This window comes from Desmodus rotundus, chromosome 2 (genome assembly GCF_022682495.2).
Source record: "Desmodus rotundus isolate HL8 chromosome 2, HLdesRot8A.1, whole genome shotgun sequence".
In the NCBI taxonomy this organism is placed as follows: domain Eukaryota; kingdom Metazoa; phylum Chordata; class Mammalia; order Chiroptera; family Phyllostomidae; genus Desmodus; species Desmodus rotundus.
The window spans coordinates 160182572-160201403 of NC_071388.1; the positions used below are offsets into that span (position 1 = coordinate 160182572).

The following is an 18832-nucleotide window of genomic DNA, read 5'->3' on the forward strand; positions in this document are numbered from 1 at the left end:
CACTATGTGTTCACGCGTGCTCTTATTGCAAGGGAATTATTCCAGAGAAAAGTTTTGAAGGGAGAAAATGGAGTGTATTCATTTCAAGCACCTGTTTTAAATGTTAAGTTATAATTAGAGTCTTTTTAAAACAACTCAGTTTATTTTACTTTTCCTTCTAAAAACTTTTTTCCTGCCCTTTACAAACATTTGTTTCACACTTTATTTCGTTGTAATGTCAGATTTGAGTAAAAGAGCACTGAAAAATAGCTCACGTTCACTCTGCACTGATTAATCCTAAATTCCGACGGGCGGGGGGAAGATCTCCAAACCACATTAATACTGTCTTTAGCTTCTATCCACAACAGATTATCTCTAAAGAGGTAATTGTCCCATAGATCTGTCTTAACAACAGCGGCGGGTTTCTAATGTAATCAACCTCAAGGCAGGTAAAAACAACTCGGCTTCCTGTGCTTTGTTGTAAGAAAGGTCAGGATTGAACACATTTTGTTGCTTTAGATAATGGCGTGGCTGCCAGATAATAAGTGCTACGCCCAGAGACAGTGCCTGAGCTAATAAACGGTGGAGTTCGTGCTTGATTTTTTGAAATTTATCTTTAATAATGTAAACTGCAGGCCGCAATGAAAGTGCTAAGTACAGAGACCCACAGGACCCTCGCGGTGCTTTCCATTACCCTCATTTTCACATTTCTTCTCCCAACCCCAGAATTCATGCAAATCAGCTTGCTAACCCCCGGGCAATACGAACCACTTTCGCGCCGTTCGTTCAGGACCGGGCAGTAACGTAAAAAAAGGAGTTCTGAAGCTCTAAAAACGCTACCTTTTCAGCCTGATTTTAGGGAATTCCAAGGCAATCACCTGAGTTCACAATATTTGGGGGCTCGGTTTTATTTCCGAGGCTGAGCCGGTCATGCGCCCGGGAGGGCAGTTACCACAGCTTGCAGGACCTGCGCCACACCGCGGGAAAGCGGGTCGGAGCCCCGCCTTTCGGGGACACGGTCTGCACGCCCAGCCCATCCGACTCTGCTGCTGGTGGGACGGCGGCGCGCGCGGCAACTCTGATTTCCCCTCTGCAAGTTCGGGCCTGGGCCCCGGCTGCCAGCATGGATACTCGCCGCGTGCCGGTGAGGGCTTGGCGGGCAAACCCGAAGGGCGGGCATGGTGGGTGCTGGTCGCGGGTCGACTCCGTCTAACTCCGAGGACTTGAGGGCTTCTTATCAACTGGTGGCCGTCTAGGACGGCGCGCGTTTAGGCAAGCCCCGGATTTTGTGCACTTGGCATAATTCAGGGTCTGGGGGCGTGCGCAACCGATGCGCCGGCGGCTCAAAGATTTGAGCGGTTTACGGGATAGTTGGCATCGCTGGGGAGACCACGGCCACGTGTGCTCGAGGTGCACGCGCGCGGCACAGCAGCCCTGGCGGGCCTGTCTCCCCAGTGTGTCTGCGGGCTCCTCACTGTCGGCGGGGCCGATCCCGGCTTGTGGGACTTAGAGGGCTCCCTCGGAGTTTACCCTACAGCATCACCAACCCTTTACAACGTTTAGCTCAGGGCGGGTGGGCGGCTCCACCCGCGCGCACTGTGGGGACCTTGGTGAGGTCCCCATCCGCTTTTGCCTCAGCCATGCCGCTTCTAACCGCTCAAGTTGATGGGTTTGAAGTTTAAAGGTCCTGCAAACACTTTGGTTGAGCACGTAGGCGGAGGTGCTTCTAGTCCCAGGCGGTGATTAAGTGCAGTTGGAGGATTTGGCGGTCCGAACTGTTTCCAGCCATTCGCTTTTTTCCCCATTCCCTTCCCCAGCCCCCAACCTTACTCTCAAAACTGCAGGATGTTGCCTGAATGGAACGTTACTTTTTTGCTCTTAACGGAAACCGGAACGTAGGGTCTGCCCTCTGAGAGGTTAGAAGATGGGGGTTGGGTGAAAAGGAAGAGCTTGACAAGCTTAAAATAAATATCTAGGGTAAGGCTCACAAGTGGGGGCGCTGGGGGCTGGGGAGAGCGCGTTGGGGGCGTGGTTTCAGAAATCGCTGGAACTAGGCTTTGGCTTTCTAGATGAAGAAGCCCTGTGTGCCTGAGTTTGGAATCTGACGTGCCTAGGTTCAAATTTAAGCCATCGTGTGACTTCAGTAATCCATTGCGCCTCGCTGAACCTCAGTTTCCCCATTTGTTAAATGGGAATAATGAAACACCTTTGTCGCAAGGAGTCAGTTATAATGTGAAAGCATACTTAATGCCTGGCACAAAAAACACCTATGAAGCGCTATTAGTTATTACCTGCCTGGCAGAGAAATTTATCTCAACCATGACTATTTGCTTGTTTGTTCTATGACTTTTCCTCCAAATAGAACACTTGCCTGGTAACTTAACTCTTGGCATGTGCTGACACGTTAAAAGCCCAGCATATACGAGTATTTCCCTGACAATTTGCAGTGGAATGCCTCCCTTGATCTGCCTTGGGCCTCTGCAGATAGGTTGATGAGTAAATGGTGGTACTTCCAGCATAAATGCAAAAACACTGCGCTTTAGGAGATTGCAGGTTTGAGTTCTTCCAGCTCTGTGATCTTGGATAATCTGTTTCATCTCCCTGGAGCCTTTAATTTCCTCATGTGGAAAATGGGGCGTTTCTGAGATCGCTTTTTTATTTTTTATTTTTTTATTTTTAAAAGACTTTATGTATTATTTTCGGAGAGAGGAGAAGGGATGGAGGAAGACAGGGACCTGGCCCAGTGCATGTGCCCCGATAGGGAATTGAACTGGTGATGTTTCAGTTCACAGGCTGGTGCTCAATCCACGGAGCCGCACCAGCCAGGGTCTGAGATGAGATCCCTCTTAATAGGTAGTATAGCTTAACCTTTTATCAAATTTTCTTGCCTTTCTGAAGAAAGGGCAAAGGACATACACTTCCTAAGATGATTGAAGAATGGAGTCTACTTAGGAGCATAGGGTGGTGGTTGGGTACCATCATCATGGAAATAATTTTATTTGTAAGAGACTGCAATGAAATGCATGTTAGGTGCATTTCACCAAACCCTCACACCTTGTGTTATTTGAAGGACCCGTAGCAGTGCTTACCCTTTCAAAGTTGTCACTGTAAAGCGTCACTTCTATTCCGTGGCCATATTTAAGAAACAAAAATATAGGAACTAATAAAACATTGAGAAAACTCACTACATTTTAAATGCCAGGAACTGCTATCTTTTTTACATGAGATAGATACCAGTTGCATTTTCTGATGAGCAGTGCCAGGCTGTAAAGTGTTGATGTGTGAAAGAAGTATTTTCATATCTACAAGTAATTTGTGCCCTGTGAAAGTACTTCTAGATTCTTAAGACTTGTGTAGCAAGGGAACAGCGAAAGAGCTGAAAGTCGGGCCAGGCTAATGGAGTGCTGGAGTAGAATCAGGCATTCTACCTGGGTTTGGAGTGCTGTTTGACCTTTAACTTGGCTCCTTGTACATTTGTTCACTGGGTTGATATATATGGTTTATAAGGACTTGTACTGAAATCACTCTCCCCCTGCCCCCTGCCCCAACCTCAAATGGAACAAGGCCTATTTGAAAGCCTGCCGTCTTGAAGTAGAGGAGGTACTGTCCCGTTTTTGTAGTCTGGGAACTTAGCATCACATTACATAGCCTAAAGCTTACATAAAAAAAAAACCTCATTAACTTGATTTTGGCTGAGGGAGAGAAATCATTCCACCATTTTGTACATTAGAAGTACAGTCTAATTTTTTTTTTAAAGGCCAGATTTGAGGAGTTAGGCACTCAACTCCATGGGAGCTCAGTATAATGCTAAGAGCTTGGGGGCTCTTCAGGTGGGTACAGGGGTAGCTCTACACATGTTTGAATAAGTTGATAAATATGACAGTTTTCCTTCAAAGAGATCCCTTTTTAGGATTGTACCTAGTTTTGAAAATTTTTTTGTAGCAGTTGCAAATTCCCCCTTGTCTGTATAGGGCATAAGAAATGGGCATATCTGCGCTGTTTGAATTTACTAAACTAAAAAGTGGTGTCCTCAGTTAGATACAGTAGTGAGCATCCACTGAATAGTATTGCCATTTCCATTTGCAGCAAAAGGGTCGCAGAGTAAAGAACTTCAAGAAATTCAGCTATGTGAAGTTGATTTCCATGGAAACCTTGTCATCCTCTGATGACAGTTGTGACAGCTTCGCTTCTGATAATTTTGCAAACACGGTAAGTGCTGCCTGAGAATAAACAGAATTGGGTCTGCAGTGCTCAAAATGCCCCAAATGCTTTGTGCGTGATTAAAACTGCTTGCTTTTCGCCTACATTTCTATACAGCCGTTATGAAAATATAGTATGCACTGTAATTTCATTTCACTTTTTGCTGTGGTTCTAGGTAGTAATTGGTGGAGGTAGATTAGCTACTTATTCTATCCTTTTGAAATGTCGCCTAACCTAACATGCTTGATGATTTGCCATAACAACTCAGAAATCATTTGTAAACCTCTGAACCATTTTTCTTTGTAACAAAAGCTATTCTCTTGTAGTGCACTTGTGAATGTGATTTGCTCTCTGCACGGTTTATGGAAAATTGGTTCTTGGAAAGGGGGGAAATGCACAACCACATTTATTTATTTATTTTACAGAAACCTAAATTCAGGTCAGATATCAGTGAAGAACTGGCAAATGTTTTTTATGAGGACTCTGATAATGAATCTTTCTGCGGCTTTTCAGAAAGTGAGGTGCAAGATGTGTTAGACCATTGTGGATTTTTACAGAAACCAAGGCCAGATGTCACTAACGAACTGGCCAGTATTTTTCACGCCGACTCTGACGATGAATCATTTTGCGGTTTCTCAGAGAGTGAGATACAAGATGGAATGGTGAGTTTGAAAATTTCACCAATATCAAGAAGTAAAGTACATTTTGAGGCATGACATACTTGCTTTAAAAAAGCTTTTTTTTTTCTTGTAATTTTCATTTTAGTCATGCCAGAGATTTTGTGAATCTTTTTAAAATTAAAGAGTATTTATGTCTTAAAGCAATTTTTACTGAAGTAGTCCTACTTGTAAAGCCTGAACATTTTGTAGGCTCTGAAAATCTTGGAAACTGGTAAGATAAAATTGGCCAACTTCCAGGTTTCCATTACAGAAGAAATTCAGCCTAATCAGGAGAAGCATCGTGTCCTCAAGATGAGTTATATTTGCATTTAAGTCCCAGTCCACTGCCTGGCATGGACCAGGCCTTTGGTAAACGTTTCCATGTGGACCTATGCATTTGGAAAACCTGTGATGACTCATGTGCAGGGACTTGAGTGCAGATAATGACAATTAGGGCCCTTCCTGCTTCCACTTTGGCTCCTGGGTCTTGCTTTTCCTGTGCACGCTGCTTTACCTTTGTAACCTCTCCTGCTCAGGCCACTGCTGCTGCTGCCCCTCGGTCCCACACTCTCCCTGAACATACTGCTCAGTTCTGCAGATGTTTTCTGGTTAGCAAGACTTTTTTGACAAAGGAAGCAGTGTGTTGATTTGCAGTCAGGTGCATGCTCTTCAGCTCACTGTGGTCTGACTGCCCGGCTCACACTTGAGTGACACTGACATACGTGAGAGTGCCTGGCCGGGGAATATTTTTATCCTACCTGACTTCATGGTAATGTAATAATATTTCCTGTGATAGGTAATGTTGGTCTAAATCAGTGCATGTTGGAGCTATTGCAAGGGCTGGCCTGAAAATCTGGATGTGACCCAAACATTGTGTACAGCCTGAATCACTTCTGGGCATTGTTTCAGTTCTTTGTAGATGCTGATTGTTGCAATCAATAAAATGTCAATCAATTAAAGTCTTCAGGACTCATAAAGTTTTGTGTCATTTTGTAGTCTCTCGATCCATGTGCACTGAAAGTATATGAAGAATAGTGAAAGCTGGTGGGGATGTTAGAAATATTTGAATTTAACAATGGGTCTTGCCTTTCTGGAACTTTATGGGGGATATTTTTTCTTGTTTCTTGTTTATGTTTTTCTCAACCATCACCACAATCCATTTCAGGGTATGTTCATTACCCCCAAATGAAACCAGTTGCACCCTCTCCCGGCACGTTCAGTGCCTGGTAACCACCGGCACATTTTCTGCCTTTGTAGATGTGTGCTTGTTCTGGGCGTTCCATGTGAGTGTGCCACATAGCGTGTGGGCCTTTGTGACTGGCTTGTTTTACTTAGGTTCTTCCCTTTTGTGGCATGGGCCAGTACTTCATACCTTTTCATTGCTGAGTAATATTCCTTTGTGTTCGTAGACTACCTTTTACTTACCCATTCATCAGCTGATGGATGTTGGGGCTGTTTCTACCTTTTGGCCATTATGGATAAGGCTGCTATGTACATTCATGTACAAATTTTTGTGTGAACGTATACTTTAAAAAAAAAATTTTTTTAACGATTTTATTTATTTGGTTTTAGAGAAAGGGGAAGGGAGGGAGAAAGAGAGGGAGAGAAATATCAATGTGTGGTTGCCTCTCACGTGGCTGCCACTGGGGACCTGGCCCACAACCCAGGCACATGCCCTGACTAGGAATTAAACAAGCGACCCTTTGGTTCACAGCCTGTGCTCAATCCACTGAGCCACACCAGTCAGGGCTGAACGTAGACTTTTGAGTATATACCTAGGAGTGGAATTGCTAGCTCATAGAGTAACTCAGTTTAACCTTTTGAGGATTTTACAGACTGTTTTCCAAAGCGGCTGCACCATTTTGCATTCCAACCAGCAATGTTTGTGGGTATGAAGTGGTATTTTGTAATTCATATTTGCATTTCCCCAATGGCTAATCATAGTACATATTTAATGATGGAAATCTATTACTTTAAAATATTACCTTTTTTAAAAATTTTAGTCTTCTAAAAAGTCTATTAGCATGTAGAGTAGTCAGATTCAGAGGGACAACGTAGTGTGGTGGTTGCCGGGGCTGCAGGGAGAGGGCATGGGAGTTGTTTAATGGGTTTTCATTTTCTCAGGTTCAGTCTGAGAAAGTGAAAATGTTCTGGAGATGATGGTGCACAGTATGAATGTAGTTGATGCCAGTGAACTATACACTTAAAAAATGGTTAAAATGGTAAATTTTATGTTATGTATATTTCACCCCAATTTTCTTAAAGAGTAGATTAAAGCTTTGAGCATCTTTTTAAAAAAGATTTTATGTATTTATTTTTAGAGAGGAAGGGAGAGAGAGAGACAGGAAGAGAAACATCAATGTATGGTTGCCTCTCGCATGCACCTTACTGGGGACCTGGTCTGCAACCCAGGCACGTGCCCTGACTGGGAACTGAACCAATGACCCTTTGGTTCACAGGCCAGCGCTCTATCCACAGAGCCACACCAGCCAGGGCGAGGCATCTTTAATATAGTTTAACATTGCCATAAGCACCGAAACCATGTTTATGGAAGAATGTTCCTATAGAAATTCTTTTAAAATACATAAAAACCTCTTTTTAAATTAAAAAAGAGAGTTGGAATTTTCACATTTCAAAAAAAATGGCTCAGAGCCTCTGGCCTAGGGGCTGTGAAGAGGCTTTTAACAGTGTGTCCAGATAGGCTGCCTGAATTAAATGACACGCAGATCGTTGCGTGTATTTCTAATTCCTGATTTTGTTATCCCGAGCTATCAATGAAAATTGACAATTAAAGTGGTCAATTAAAGTATATTTGATGCAAATGTGTTTTGTTCAAGGGGGATTTTGTAGTCATTGCTGCTGTAGCCTGTTCCACAAACAAGTCCTAATGACTCAATTGTTCTGATTAACTAGAGGTCACAGTCAGACCCTGCAGGCTGTAGGACCCGCAGCCAGTGCAGGCGTTCTGGACCTCTCCGGGTGGCCATGGCGTTTCCAACTCGAAGGACCAGGGGAGCAGCCAGCAGAAGCGCAGCAGCCCCGGAACCTGCAGAGAAATCTGTGACTGATCCCAATTCTGATTCAGAAGATGAAAGTGGCATGAGTTTTTTGGAGAAAAGGGCTTTAAATATAAAGCAAAACAAAGCAATGGTAGGTATCTGACTTGGAACGTGTTAGAATTAACTCTTCCCAGCTTTTATCTAAGCCACTTGTTGCTTATGTGTGTCAAGAATTGTTTTCAGTGTAGCTATGAAGTCTTTACAAGGTATGCTTTAAAATGTTTCTTTCCCTAAACTAACTTTCCTTTTTTAAAAAACACCTATTAAAATCTTGGTAAATGTGTAGAGGAAATCGGAAACGCTTTGAGATGTACTACAGCAATTTCCAGTAGTTGCTAATTTTCAGTAGTTGTCCTAAACCAATAATTTCTGCTTCACTTCCCCCCTCTTTAGCTTGCAAAACTAATGTCGGAATTAGAGAGTTTTCCGGGCTCGTTCCCTGGACGGCATTCCTTCCCAGGCCCCAGTTCCGTAAGTGCAAATCCTTGCTCCTTCCGTAGTAGTATTTTGGGCAGGTGTAAAGAAGATTTGTTACGATATTTGAGAAAATCCAGTCTCCTTATTTTGTGTGGTCTTATAGACACGGAGGAAGTAGCGGAAACCTTCGGGTGGACCTCTGGGAGCTCCTCCTTGTGTCCTGGGGAAGGTGTGGCTTCCCCGAGCCGTGTTCTCACAGTCTCAACCCCCTTTTTGATCTGTTATTTCTCTTCCCAACTAGACTGAACCTCTTAAGGGCAAGGAATAAAGATAGGAAAATGTTTTTCCTGTATTCCCAGCATTAGCACATTGCTTTTTCATGGTAGATGTGTAGTAATAGATGTTTTTAGAATCTGAAAGGGAAAAACGATTTTTTAACCAAGTCATAGTCTATCTAATACGTGTGTGATTATATTCTGAGGAACTAAGCTGATGCAACTCAGGGAGTTTGATGTGTCTGCTGTGGTACAAAAGCCAAGACCTTCTTTCCCCATCCCTCCTTGGGGAGAGAAAGGGAAGAAGTGAACAAGGAATTGAAGAAGGAAAACCATGCATACATTTCTCTCTTGTGCAATGTAGAAACAGTGAGTATGTGCCAGGGCTGCAGAGGTGTTGTAGCAAAGGTTGTTGTGGAAAACGAGATTTGTTCTTCCATCTTTATTATGTAGATGAATGAGTAAATTATTTCTCAGTTTGAGAGAAACTGGCTTGGTGTTACAAAAGCAGAAGCACAATGGCTTTGTCGTTGGGGGGGCTCATGTTCTATGCGGTATAGAAAGCACAAAGAAGATTAGAAAATGGAGCTCTGCTTTTACTTAAAAACATACAGAAGGAGAAGGTGCCGCTTTTCTTCATTCCGGCATAAATGGGTTCTGTAACGTGTGCTTTGTTTAGCAGTTGAAGACACCCCGAAGGCGTACGTTCCAAGGTGTTACTCTTAGGAGAAACCCTGATCGGAGAGGGCGTCCTCTTACCAGGTCAAGGTCCCGGATCCTTGGGTCTGTTAGTGCTCTACCCACAGAGGAGGAGGAGGAGGAAGAGGAGGAGGACAAATACATGTTGGTGAGAAAGAGGAGAACCGCAGACGGCTACATGCACGTGAGTTCTGCACATTTGTGCTGGCTCTTCTGTTTTGCATCTTCTGGAGGCTCAGTGTCACATACACAACGCAGGTGCACACACGGCCTCGACTCCGAATGATTCGCAGTAAACATTCTTCTCAACCCATTCAGAATTGTTAATGTCACACCAACTTATTTGATGTTTAAAAAAAAATTTTTTTTGTCCTCACCCAAAGACATCTTTTCACTGCTTTTTTAGAGAGAGGAAGGGAGAGAGAGAAACATAAGTGTGAAAGAGAAAACACTGACTGGTTGCCTCCCATAGGTGCCTGGACTGGGGATTGAACCCACAACCCCTAGTTTACGGGACGATACTCCAACTGACCAAGCCACACTGGCCAGGGCTTGATGGTGCTTTTTTTTCCTTTTTTTGAATGTCATCAATAACAATGTAGCCTTTTCAAGAAACCTCAAATGATTGAGTAAACACAAAAACATTTTATAAACTGAAGATAATTAGACCTTTCCACACACAGTTCTCCTTGCTCCATTGACACACGGCATTCTCCTGAGTTTTAAATAATTTTAACTTTAATTCTCTGTGGAATTTAACTCTGATGTTGGTTAAAAGTAATAGACTTGGTGACCCCTAGTATGAATTTTCTTGTGTGGTTCATTGAGAGAATAATTAAACTTACCATCTGAATTACCTTTGTAATGTTTCTGGTCAGTAGGAATTCTTTGGTATATCCAGGTCATTGCTAAAGGTCTTGAGGCATTTGTATGGTTCCCATCTTACATGAATTCTGTTGTGACCACAGAGTTGTACATTTTTGATAAAGCTGTCACACTCAATACCGTTGTAAAGTTTCTCCCTAGTAAGAATTCTGTTAGGTTCCAGGAGGCATAAACTTGGGGTTAGCCCTGCCATTTGTGTGTATTTTCTCTCAAGGATGTATATTCTGATAGCAAGTGAGGTGTGAGCCCTGGTTTCTAGGCTTTGCCACATACATGTGTTATATTGGGTTGGCCAAAAAGGTTGTTTGTTTTTTTCTGTAAGATGGTTCCAGTAGTGCTTAGATGTCTTTAACTTCATTTGAAACAATTTGTTGGTTTGTATGGTGACAGCTGTCCTATCAGTGTGCATTAAAAAAAACTTACCAAAATTGGTGAATTTTTGTGTCGCCATTTTAATAGTGAAGATGGAAGAATATAAGCAACATTTTTGGCATATTATGCTTTACTATTTCAATAAAGGTGACAACCACAACTGAAACGCAAAAAAAGGTTTGTATGGAGAAGGTACTATGACTGATCGAACATGTCAAAGTGGTTTGCGAAGTTGCATGCTGGAGATTTCTCGCTGGACGGGGCTCCGCAGTCAGGTAGACCCGCTGAAGTTGATAGTGATCAAATTGAGACATTAACTGAGAATAATCAACATTATACCACTCGGGAGACAGCCAACATACTCAAAATGTCCAAATCAACAGTTATTGGTGAAAATGAAAAACGTGTCTTTTACTTTATGAAAAAAGCCATATGGACTTTTTTGCCAACTTAATACATGGTCTCTCTCCACGGTGGAGTCTTTGATGTTGAGTAAGGCTTGAGCAGTTGTAAGTTTTATCTCCATCGTATGTGTAAGGTTTCTTGCTGTTTGAATTCTTAGGGAGCCCCAAAGCTTGAGCTTTGATTAAAAGCATTGTCATATAAACTAGGTTTATAATGTTTCTATTCAGTCCTCTGATGCTCAGTAAGCCTTGCAAATCGGGTATAAGCTTTGACACATACACTACATTTGTAAGGTTTTTCTCCACTATAGAATTTCTTATGTTGAGTAAGACTGGAAGTCTGTCTAAAGATTTTACCACACTCACTACATTTTTAAGTTTTCTCCTATATATGATTCTCTTGTGCCTCCAGGTTGTGAATGTCTGGAATATTTGATGAATTTTGTTAGCAGGTGAGGAAGTCAAAGTTTTCTTTTTTGTTGGCTTGTCATAGTTACAGGAATCATTTCCATGTCAGTGTCCTGTAAACTTTGGACTTGCCTCCTCTCCATAAGAAAGATTTCCAGGTTGAATTCTCTGAAGAAATTATAAACCAGGTGTCTGAGATTCAGATCTGGGAAGGGCCAGTAAGAACACTGCTCCGTGCTTGTGGTTTTGCAGGAAGATGATGTACGCAGAGGTCGCCGCCCTGGATCCATGACCCTTCCGCACGTGATTCGCCCGGTGGAAGAAATTACAGAGGAGGAGCTGGACAACATCTGCAACAGTTCTCGAGAGAAGATATATAGCCGTTCATTGGTAAAAGCCTCTACCTTATGTCTGATGATGTACAGGTCTGTGAGAGAGAATGGATGGCTTCTGTCCTTAGAGATTGGCTGACAAGCTAAACAAGTCTTCCGTAGTATTAAGTCTTTTCTCTGAATTTAGAAATCGATTCATCCAGCGTATATTTACTGTGTATCTATGTTGCGTGTCTGCGTAGATGGGCACTGGGACAAGGTGGTGTGCTGAAGATAAAGGACTTGGGCAGGGGGTTTTGCCTGATAAGATCTTTACTTGAAGAAAGGTAGTTTTGATAATACTGAGTTTGCCAATTGAATGAAACCACCATGCTTGAGATACTTTTTATGCCCTAGCATATACATGTGTATGTAAGCTATGAAATAAATATCAAACACGTCAGACTATATCCATAAAGGACGTTCTTTAAATGTGCCATTTTTCTTTACAAAAAGCCACGGTGTTTTTGTATTTGTAGGGATCTACTTGTCATCAGTGCCGCCAGAAAACCATCGATACCAAAACGAACTGCAGAAACCCAGAGTGCTGGGGCGTCCGAGGCCAGTTCTGCGGGCCCTGCCTTCGAAACCGTTACGGAGAGGAGGTCAAGGATGCTCTGCTGGATCCAGTAGGTGCCGTGAAGGGGGGGGTTCTCTGTGGGCTTGAAGGTCAGGCACCAGCTGGGGCCAGAGAGATGCCATCGGCGAAAGGGTCGAGCCCTCGGTGTTGTGGCACTTTCATTCCCTGAAAAGCAGGCAAACTCATGATGTTGGGGCTGGAGGTGTGAGCCCCTTCCAGGGTGCTGGGTACCTGGCTGTTCAGGGGAGTCGGATTCTCCGTTCAGTCTGGTAATTGCCGTGAGGCTTTCTGTGCAGGATTACCTAAGGGAATATTAGGCATAACTAATGGACATTAACCATGGGAAGTTTTTTTTTTTTTTTAATTAAAAAAATAAAGATTTAAAAGCAGTCGATGATACTCATGTTAGAATTTAAACAGAAGCAGGTAAATAAGAGGGAGAGGGAGGGAGTAGATTTGGTTTAATTGTGCCTTTTCACAATTCTCCTTTAGAACTGGCATTGCCCACCTTGTCGAAGAATCTGCAATTGCAGTTTCTGCCGTCAGCGAGATGGGCGGTGTGCGACTGGGGTCCTTGTGTACTTGGCTAAGTACCATGGCTTTGGGAATGTGCATGCTTACCTGAAAAGGTGATGGTGGGTTGTTCTCCTCCACACTCGAATCTTACATGCGTTTGTGTGTCTGATTAAAAGTATGGTAGAAGTAAGGTAGTGGTTGTCTCTGGCTGGAGGTGCAGGTTTTGACCGGAAAGGGGTACATGGAGAGTCTTTTGGAATGTTGGAAACATTTTACATGTTCATCTGGGTGGTGGAAACATTTACATCTTCACCTGCACATATGTGCTTATGAAAATTCACATTGTACACTTAATGTGTTATTTTAAAACATGTTATAACTCAATAAAAACTTTCTTTTGAGAGAGTGGAAGAGAGAAGCACCACTTTGTTGTTCCCCTTATTTATGCATTCACTGGTTGATTCTTGTACCTGCCCTGACTGGGGATCAACCCTGCAACCTCGGTGCATTGGGACGACACTAACCAACTGAGCTACCTGGCCGGGGCAATGAAGACATTTTTTAAAGAGTGAATTAGGCTTTCAAAAGAGACTTCTCAGTTTGAAAATGATGCCCTGACACATTCCGTTTTCTCTTTTCAGTTTGAAGCACGAGTTCGAGATGCAAGCGTGATACTCGGAAGATCTACTGCCGGCCTTCCACTGCACCAGTCTTTCTCGTTAAAGTTTCGGTTTTGTCCTGTGGTGGAAACCTGAACTAAGAATTCTGATGATCAGTCTGCTTTACAGGAAACTCAAATCAAGTTAATCTCATTAGATGGGTTTCCAAGCATCCCAAAGGCCTATTGCTAGCTACGCTTTGCCCTCTTGCCATTTCTCCTTTGCTCCTCCCTGCTTGTCATCCCTAACTATCTCCCTCTTTTTACAAGGGGGTCTCTCTCTCCATCTAGTTTCTGAATTCTTTTAAAATGACAGTCTCATGAAAGCATGTTTGATTTAATTGGTGTTGAAATAGCTCTGGAATTCACCTAGAAAACCAAGCACTTAGAAACACAGTAGTGGCGTTAACTAAATACGGCTGTTGAGACCAGCCCTCTACCTGGTCTCTACAAAAACTGGGGGCACGGTTGTCACACTAGTTGACATTTTTAACAGAATCAAGGTGGAAAGGTCTTAAAGCCCTGTGGAGGGATGAGGTAACTGTTGGAAAATGGGGCATGTGGATTTGGACACGTGTCGTGAGAAAATTCCATGTCTTGTGTTTATTGCACAAGTTGGTGTCACAGAGATTTAGTTGCTGATTTTTCCCACCGTGCGGTTGGGTGGTGCATTGGGCCCCCCCCCCCTCACAACCCGCAGGATTGTGGGCAGCGCTGTACTTGGCAGTCGTCGCAGAAGAGACATCTATCTAAAGGAGGCAGGATGGCGAGGCTTCAGAAATAGGCGGGTCTGAATTCACGGTATCAAACTTAGGTGTCATGGTAGTTTGCCAAGTTTATTTCTGTTCATAAATGTAAGGTATTTAAAATAAATTCTTGATCATTTTGCATGGAAAATTGATACCAATATTAACTACAATTTGCAGTTTTTGCTTTCTTGAAGAAATAAGCTAGGCAGAAGTTTGCATTGAGGTTTTAAGCACTTTTAGAACAATGAGAAGTGCCTTTTTGTAGAGATGGCTGACTTTCCAGTTTGTTAACTTGACATCTCTGCCACTCTGAGTTTCTGGGCAGATTGTGTGTGTCGTTTCCCCCTCCCCCCACTCTGCATTAATCATAAAACGGTTAACAGTAGAGGTGGAAGCTTCAGTGTTTGTCCATTTTACTTTGCATGTGCAGCCAGTCGCTGATCCTATTCAGTGTTAGATGCAGAATTGGACCTTGGATCAATAAGTGTAAATAGAGCTTTTGATCTGTAATGCTTTTATACAAAGTTTTTATTTTGATAATAAAACCTTTTGTTCTAGATTGTCTGCCTGTTCAATCTTTAATGCTCAATCTTACTGTACTCAATTCTAATTTTTCTCATATTTAAACAGCAAACCATTTCTGCCTTTTCTAGAGTCTCCCTTTTGTGTTAAGTTCCTGAAGGTCAAAAGAAGGTCAAAGACCAGCTCTTTTGAAGAGGGACAAGCGCGGCTATATGACTAGTGGCTATGATCAGAAAGTCAACCAAGGCAGCCAGGTCACCGGAAATTATATGTTCCCATGAAGTTTTGCAGTGTTTCCTTCACCATTTGCCAACTGAAGCACTAACGGCAATTTCACCACACCTGGCTTGCTTTTATCAGCCACTCAAATATTTATTAAAGGCACACTGTGCTTTGAAGCTTATTCCAGGACTGAGAAGACAAAGGCATGGTCTGAAAGCTCTTAACCCAGTTCTTCAGAACAGGGCTGGCAAACTGCAGCCTGTGTGCCTGTGGCACATGAACTAAGTATGGTTTTTTTTTTACGTTTTTGGAGGGTGGTAAAAAATGTGACAGGCAATATGGCCTGCTCTAGAGTTATAGGAGAAACCCTCCTTACCCAATACATAATCATTTGAAGTTTCATATTCTATATAGATCTAAAAGAAATGGGTATCTTCATAAACTGGAATCAACCAAAAATTTTAGGTGTATAATTGGGAAGCTTAAGTTTGTAGGATTATTCAAAATTGGTGGTAGCTTGGAACATTGTGGAGGTACCATATTTCGCTACTGAAACTAATAATTTTCAATTAGAAATACTGATTAGTTAACAGTTGACTCCCAAGGCCTTTGCTCTTACAGGGTGTACATCTAGTGGAGGAACTAAGACAAACCTATCTATAAACAACCTGAGTAGGCATGAAGAGGGGGGGAGTAACTGGGATTTTCTCATTACCAAGCATTTTCTAGCACTGATGGGCCCATGGATTTTGTAATGACTCCCAGCTGACAAGGAAGCTTCAGATCGGTTGCTCAGTCCCAGTCTTGGCTGTGGGAGCCCCTTGCTTCCGCACACCCCACTGCAAAGCTCCACAGACCAGCCTCGGAGTTGAGAGAACTCAAAAGTTCTGACAATTAGATGCAAGTAGATTGTGTCATGGTGGTCATGCTCCAAACAACCAACAATTGCCTTTGTACTTGTCTCCACCCCGATTCTCTGAGGTTGATAACAGTACTATGGGGTTGAGAAATAAAATAGAAACTATAACGGACTTAATAATGAAGAGGGGAAAAGGTACTGTAGGAAGGGTTTGTGTTTTATTTTTGGTTTTAAATTTTTTAATCTTGTATTTTTTCCCCCATTACCATTTAGTTCTCTTTTACCCCCTCCCCCCACTAATCACCACACAGGGCCTGGTCCATGGTGTTGTGTTTTTAGAACAAAGAAGAGGGAGCTGATGGCTCCAGGTCAGGTAGAAAGCTGGGTTACTTGCAGACCAGGGGAATGCAGGAAGAGTTGAGAACTTTGGAGCTGGGCTGGAAAGTCACATTTTGAGAGGAAAGTGACAGCAACCGTTCTATTAATGTTAACCATACATTCCTGGGATCATGTCTCAAAGATGAAATAAATCCAGAGAAGGTAACAACTGTCAGATGTTATATAAAGTGGCAGAGAGAAACTGGTATGTTAACGATTTTGTTAGGTTTTTGTTTTTTTTAAACTAACCAGAACTTGCCTGCCCTAGGAGTCAGGAACGCAGAGGAGGGGGTTAATCAGGTTCTGTCAGTGAGAATACAGGCGGGTTTGGGTGTGGAGCAAGCCTGGCTGAATAGCTTCTGTAAAAACTGTTGAGCAGGAAGACAGGCAGGGCTGGGAGAGGGCCAAGGGCTGTGTGGTCAGGAGGCGCTGAGAGTGGGCTAGTAGGAAATGAGGGTATTGGGTAATCAGCATAGATGTTGGACACTCAGGCTTTTTAACTGGGGCAGGAAAGTTCTGTGGGTAGGAGAATACTCCTATTTTCCTACAAAGCTGGGGAAGGAGGGGGCAGCTAAGAGGAGGGCAGGATCTTCAAAGGTGGTGAAGCTATGAGTGACTGAAGGAGGGTCTGAAGTTTGGAGTGACAATGGGCAGCTGAGGATCTTTGCTTGGGTATGTGTAAGGAGTGGGCTGGTGGCAGAGAAATTGGCATGTCCCAGGTAGAGGACTTCACCCATGATGACATGCAGAAGATGCAAGACTCGTTTGAAGGCGAAAGTGAAGAACAAAGGAGACACCATCTAAGTGTAAAAGTCCTTAACATTTGGGTTTTATCAGCCTCCCCTGCATTTTATTTTACATGGTACCATTTATACTATATGTACAATGTACAAATTTTTTAAAAAAGATTTTATTTATTGTTTAGAGAGAGGGGAAGGGAAAGAGAAAGAGGGAGAGAAACTTCAATGTGTAGTTGCCCCTCACATGCCCTCAACTGGGGACCTGGCCTGCAGTGCCCAGGCTGGGAATTGAACCAGCGACCCTTCAGTTTGTAGGCCTTCACTCAATCCACTGAGCTACACCAGCCAGGGCACAATGTACAACTTCTTTAGCATGAAGAACGTCAAAACACTTTAAATGGCTATACGATATTTGTTTATGTGGATGGTCCATAATTAAATAATTTCCAATCTTGTGGGTATCTGGATTGTTAAGTCTCTTGCTTGTATGAGTAATGCTGTAATTAGTATTATTGTGCCTACATCTTGGGTTAAAACAGCTTTCTAGAAAGTACAGTAACTTAATTACAGGGATGGAGGAAGGTAAGAGGCTGGGATTTTGCAGAATGCGGGCCTGGTCTGTAGACCTAAACTGCCCAGAGTTCTAGGTGAACTTGGCTGCAGCCCATGGATGGAGGGAGAGGAGAGGAGCTCCTTAACTAGAAACCCACATGGGAGGCTTGTCTCTGAGTAGGTGGCTCATCCTGTAACATTGCAAATGGGCATACCTGGCCAAATTAAGAAACACTGTTTTGTGTAATCTCATGACTTGAATTTGTTGGAAGTTCATTGTCAGGTGAAAGTACCTGCTGATAATGCATGATTGCAGCAGTGCTCAGTCCACCATTATAAATATTTGACAGAGAAGGGCAACGAGTTAGTTGGGCACCTCCTACGCACCAGGCACAGTGTATGTTAGTCCTTCATAGCAGGGAGTTTAGAGATGAGGCGGTTCAGCGAGGTTAAGTGATTTCTGAAGACTCGAGCCCATCTCCTAGCCCGAGAAGAGACATGTTAGAGCCAAACACTCTTCTGAGGATTTCTTTTTTCTATTTAATTTGTTGATTTTGAGAGAGAGAGAGAAACTTCGATTTGTTGTTCCACTTATTTATGCATTCATTGGTTGATTTTTGTATGTGTCCTGACTGAGGATTAAACCTGCAGCCTTGACATATTGGGATGATGCTCTGACCAACTGAGCTACCCAGCCAGGGCCTTCTAAGGTATTCTGATAGATCTGGCTCCATACCTTGATCATGACCCATATATCTGCCACTCACAGCTTATTTTAGCTTTTTTTCCCCTCATTAGACCTTGAAGTCCTTGAAAGCAAGACTATCTTTGATCCAAATACCCTTATTATATAGTGGATACTGAATGAATGTTTATTAAATAGTTAGCAAAAGATAAGTCAAGTGTCCTGGGTAGGAAAGTTCCTGGGATTTGGGTAGAGAAGTAACATTACGGTGGAGAAGTAAAGGTAGACCCCAACATTGAAAGCACTGATTCACGAGCCTGTAAGCCTGTCTTTGTGACCCAACGCCTAGCCTGCTATGAAGCTGCCCTGGTCAGTTCCTTAAAAATACATTTCTAATAATGTATTTTTCAATGGGAAAATACAATTTAGGTCATCATACTAACTGTAATGGAATACCTTTATTCTCATTTATATCATTGAGCTAGAAATGAGCTACACAAAGATTAATTTTAGATATAGTAGCTCCAAGTATTATCCACTTGTTGGGAAAAACTTTGGTGATAAAAATTTAGTGTATAGAAGATTGTTTTTTAAACTTTTATTACATACTGTTTAATTGCTTCTTACCCTAGTAACTTTACAA

The 18832-nt window shown here is 42.7% G+C and overlaps 1 protein-coding gene across 4 annotated transcripts; it reads left to right on the forward strand.

Moving 5' to 3' along the window:
* The first annotated feature begins 996 nt into the window (after positions 1–996).
* Positions 997–14779, forward strand: CDCA7 (cell division cycle associated 7). Of its 4 annotated transcripts, none has more exons than XM_045196351.3 (10): positions 997–1123; positions 4066–4188; positions 4605–4841; positions 7752–7988; positions 8291–8368; positions 9269–9472; positions 11610–11747; positions 12208–12357; positions 12801–12943; positions 13466–14779. In XM_045196351.3, the coding sequence occupies exons 1-9, from the start codon at positions 1103–1105 to the stop codon at positions 12939–12941; spliced, it is 1329 nt and encodes a 442-aa protein (XP_045052286.1). In that variant the 5' UTR covers positions 997–1102; the 3' UTR covers positions 12942–12943; positions 13466–14779. The 4 variants fall into 4 exon arrangements, with proteins under 4 accessions (XP_045052286.1, XP_045052285.1, XP_024417325.1 ...); XM_045196350.2 differs by having other exon boundaries at positions 9272–9472; positions 12801–12937; positions 13466–14778; XM_024561557.4 differs by having other exon boundaries at positions 12801–12937; positions 13466–14776.
* Positions 14780–18832: the final 4053 nt, after the last annotated feature.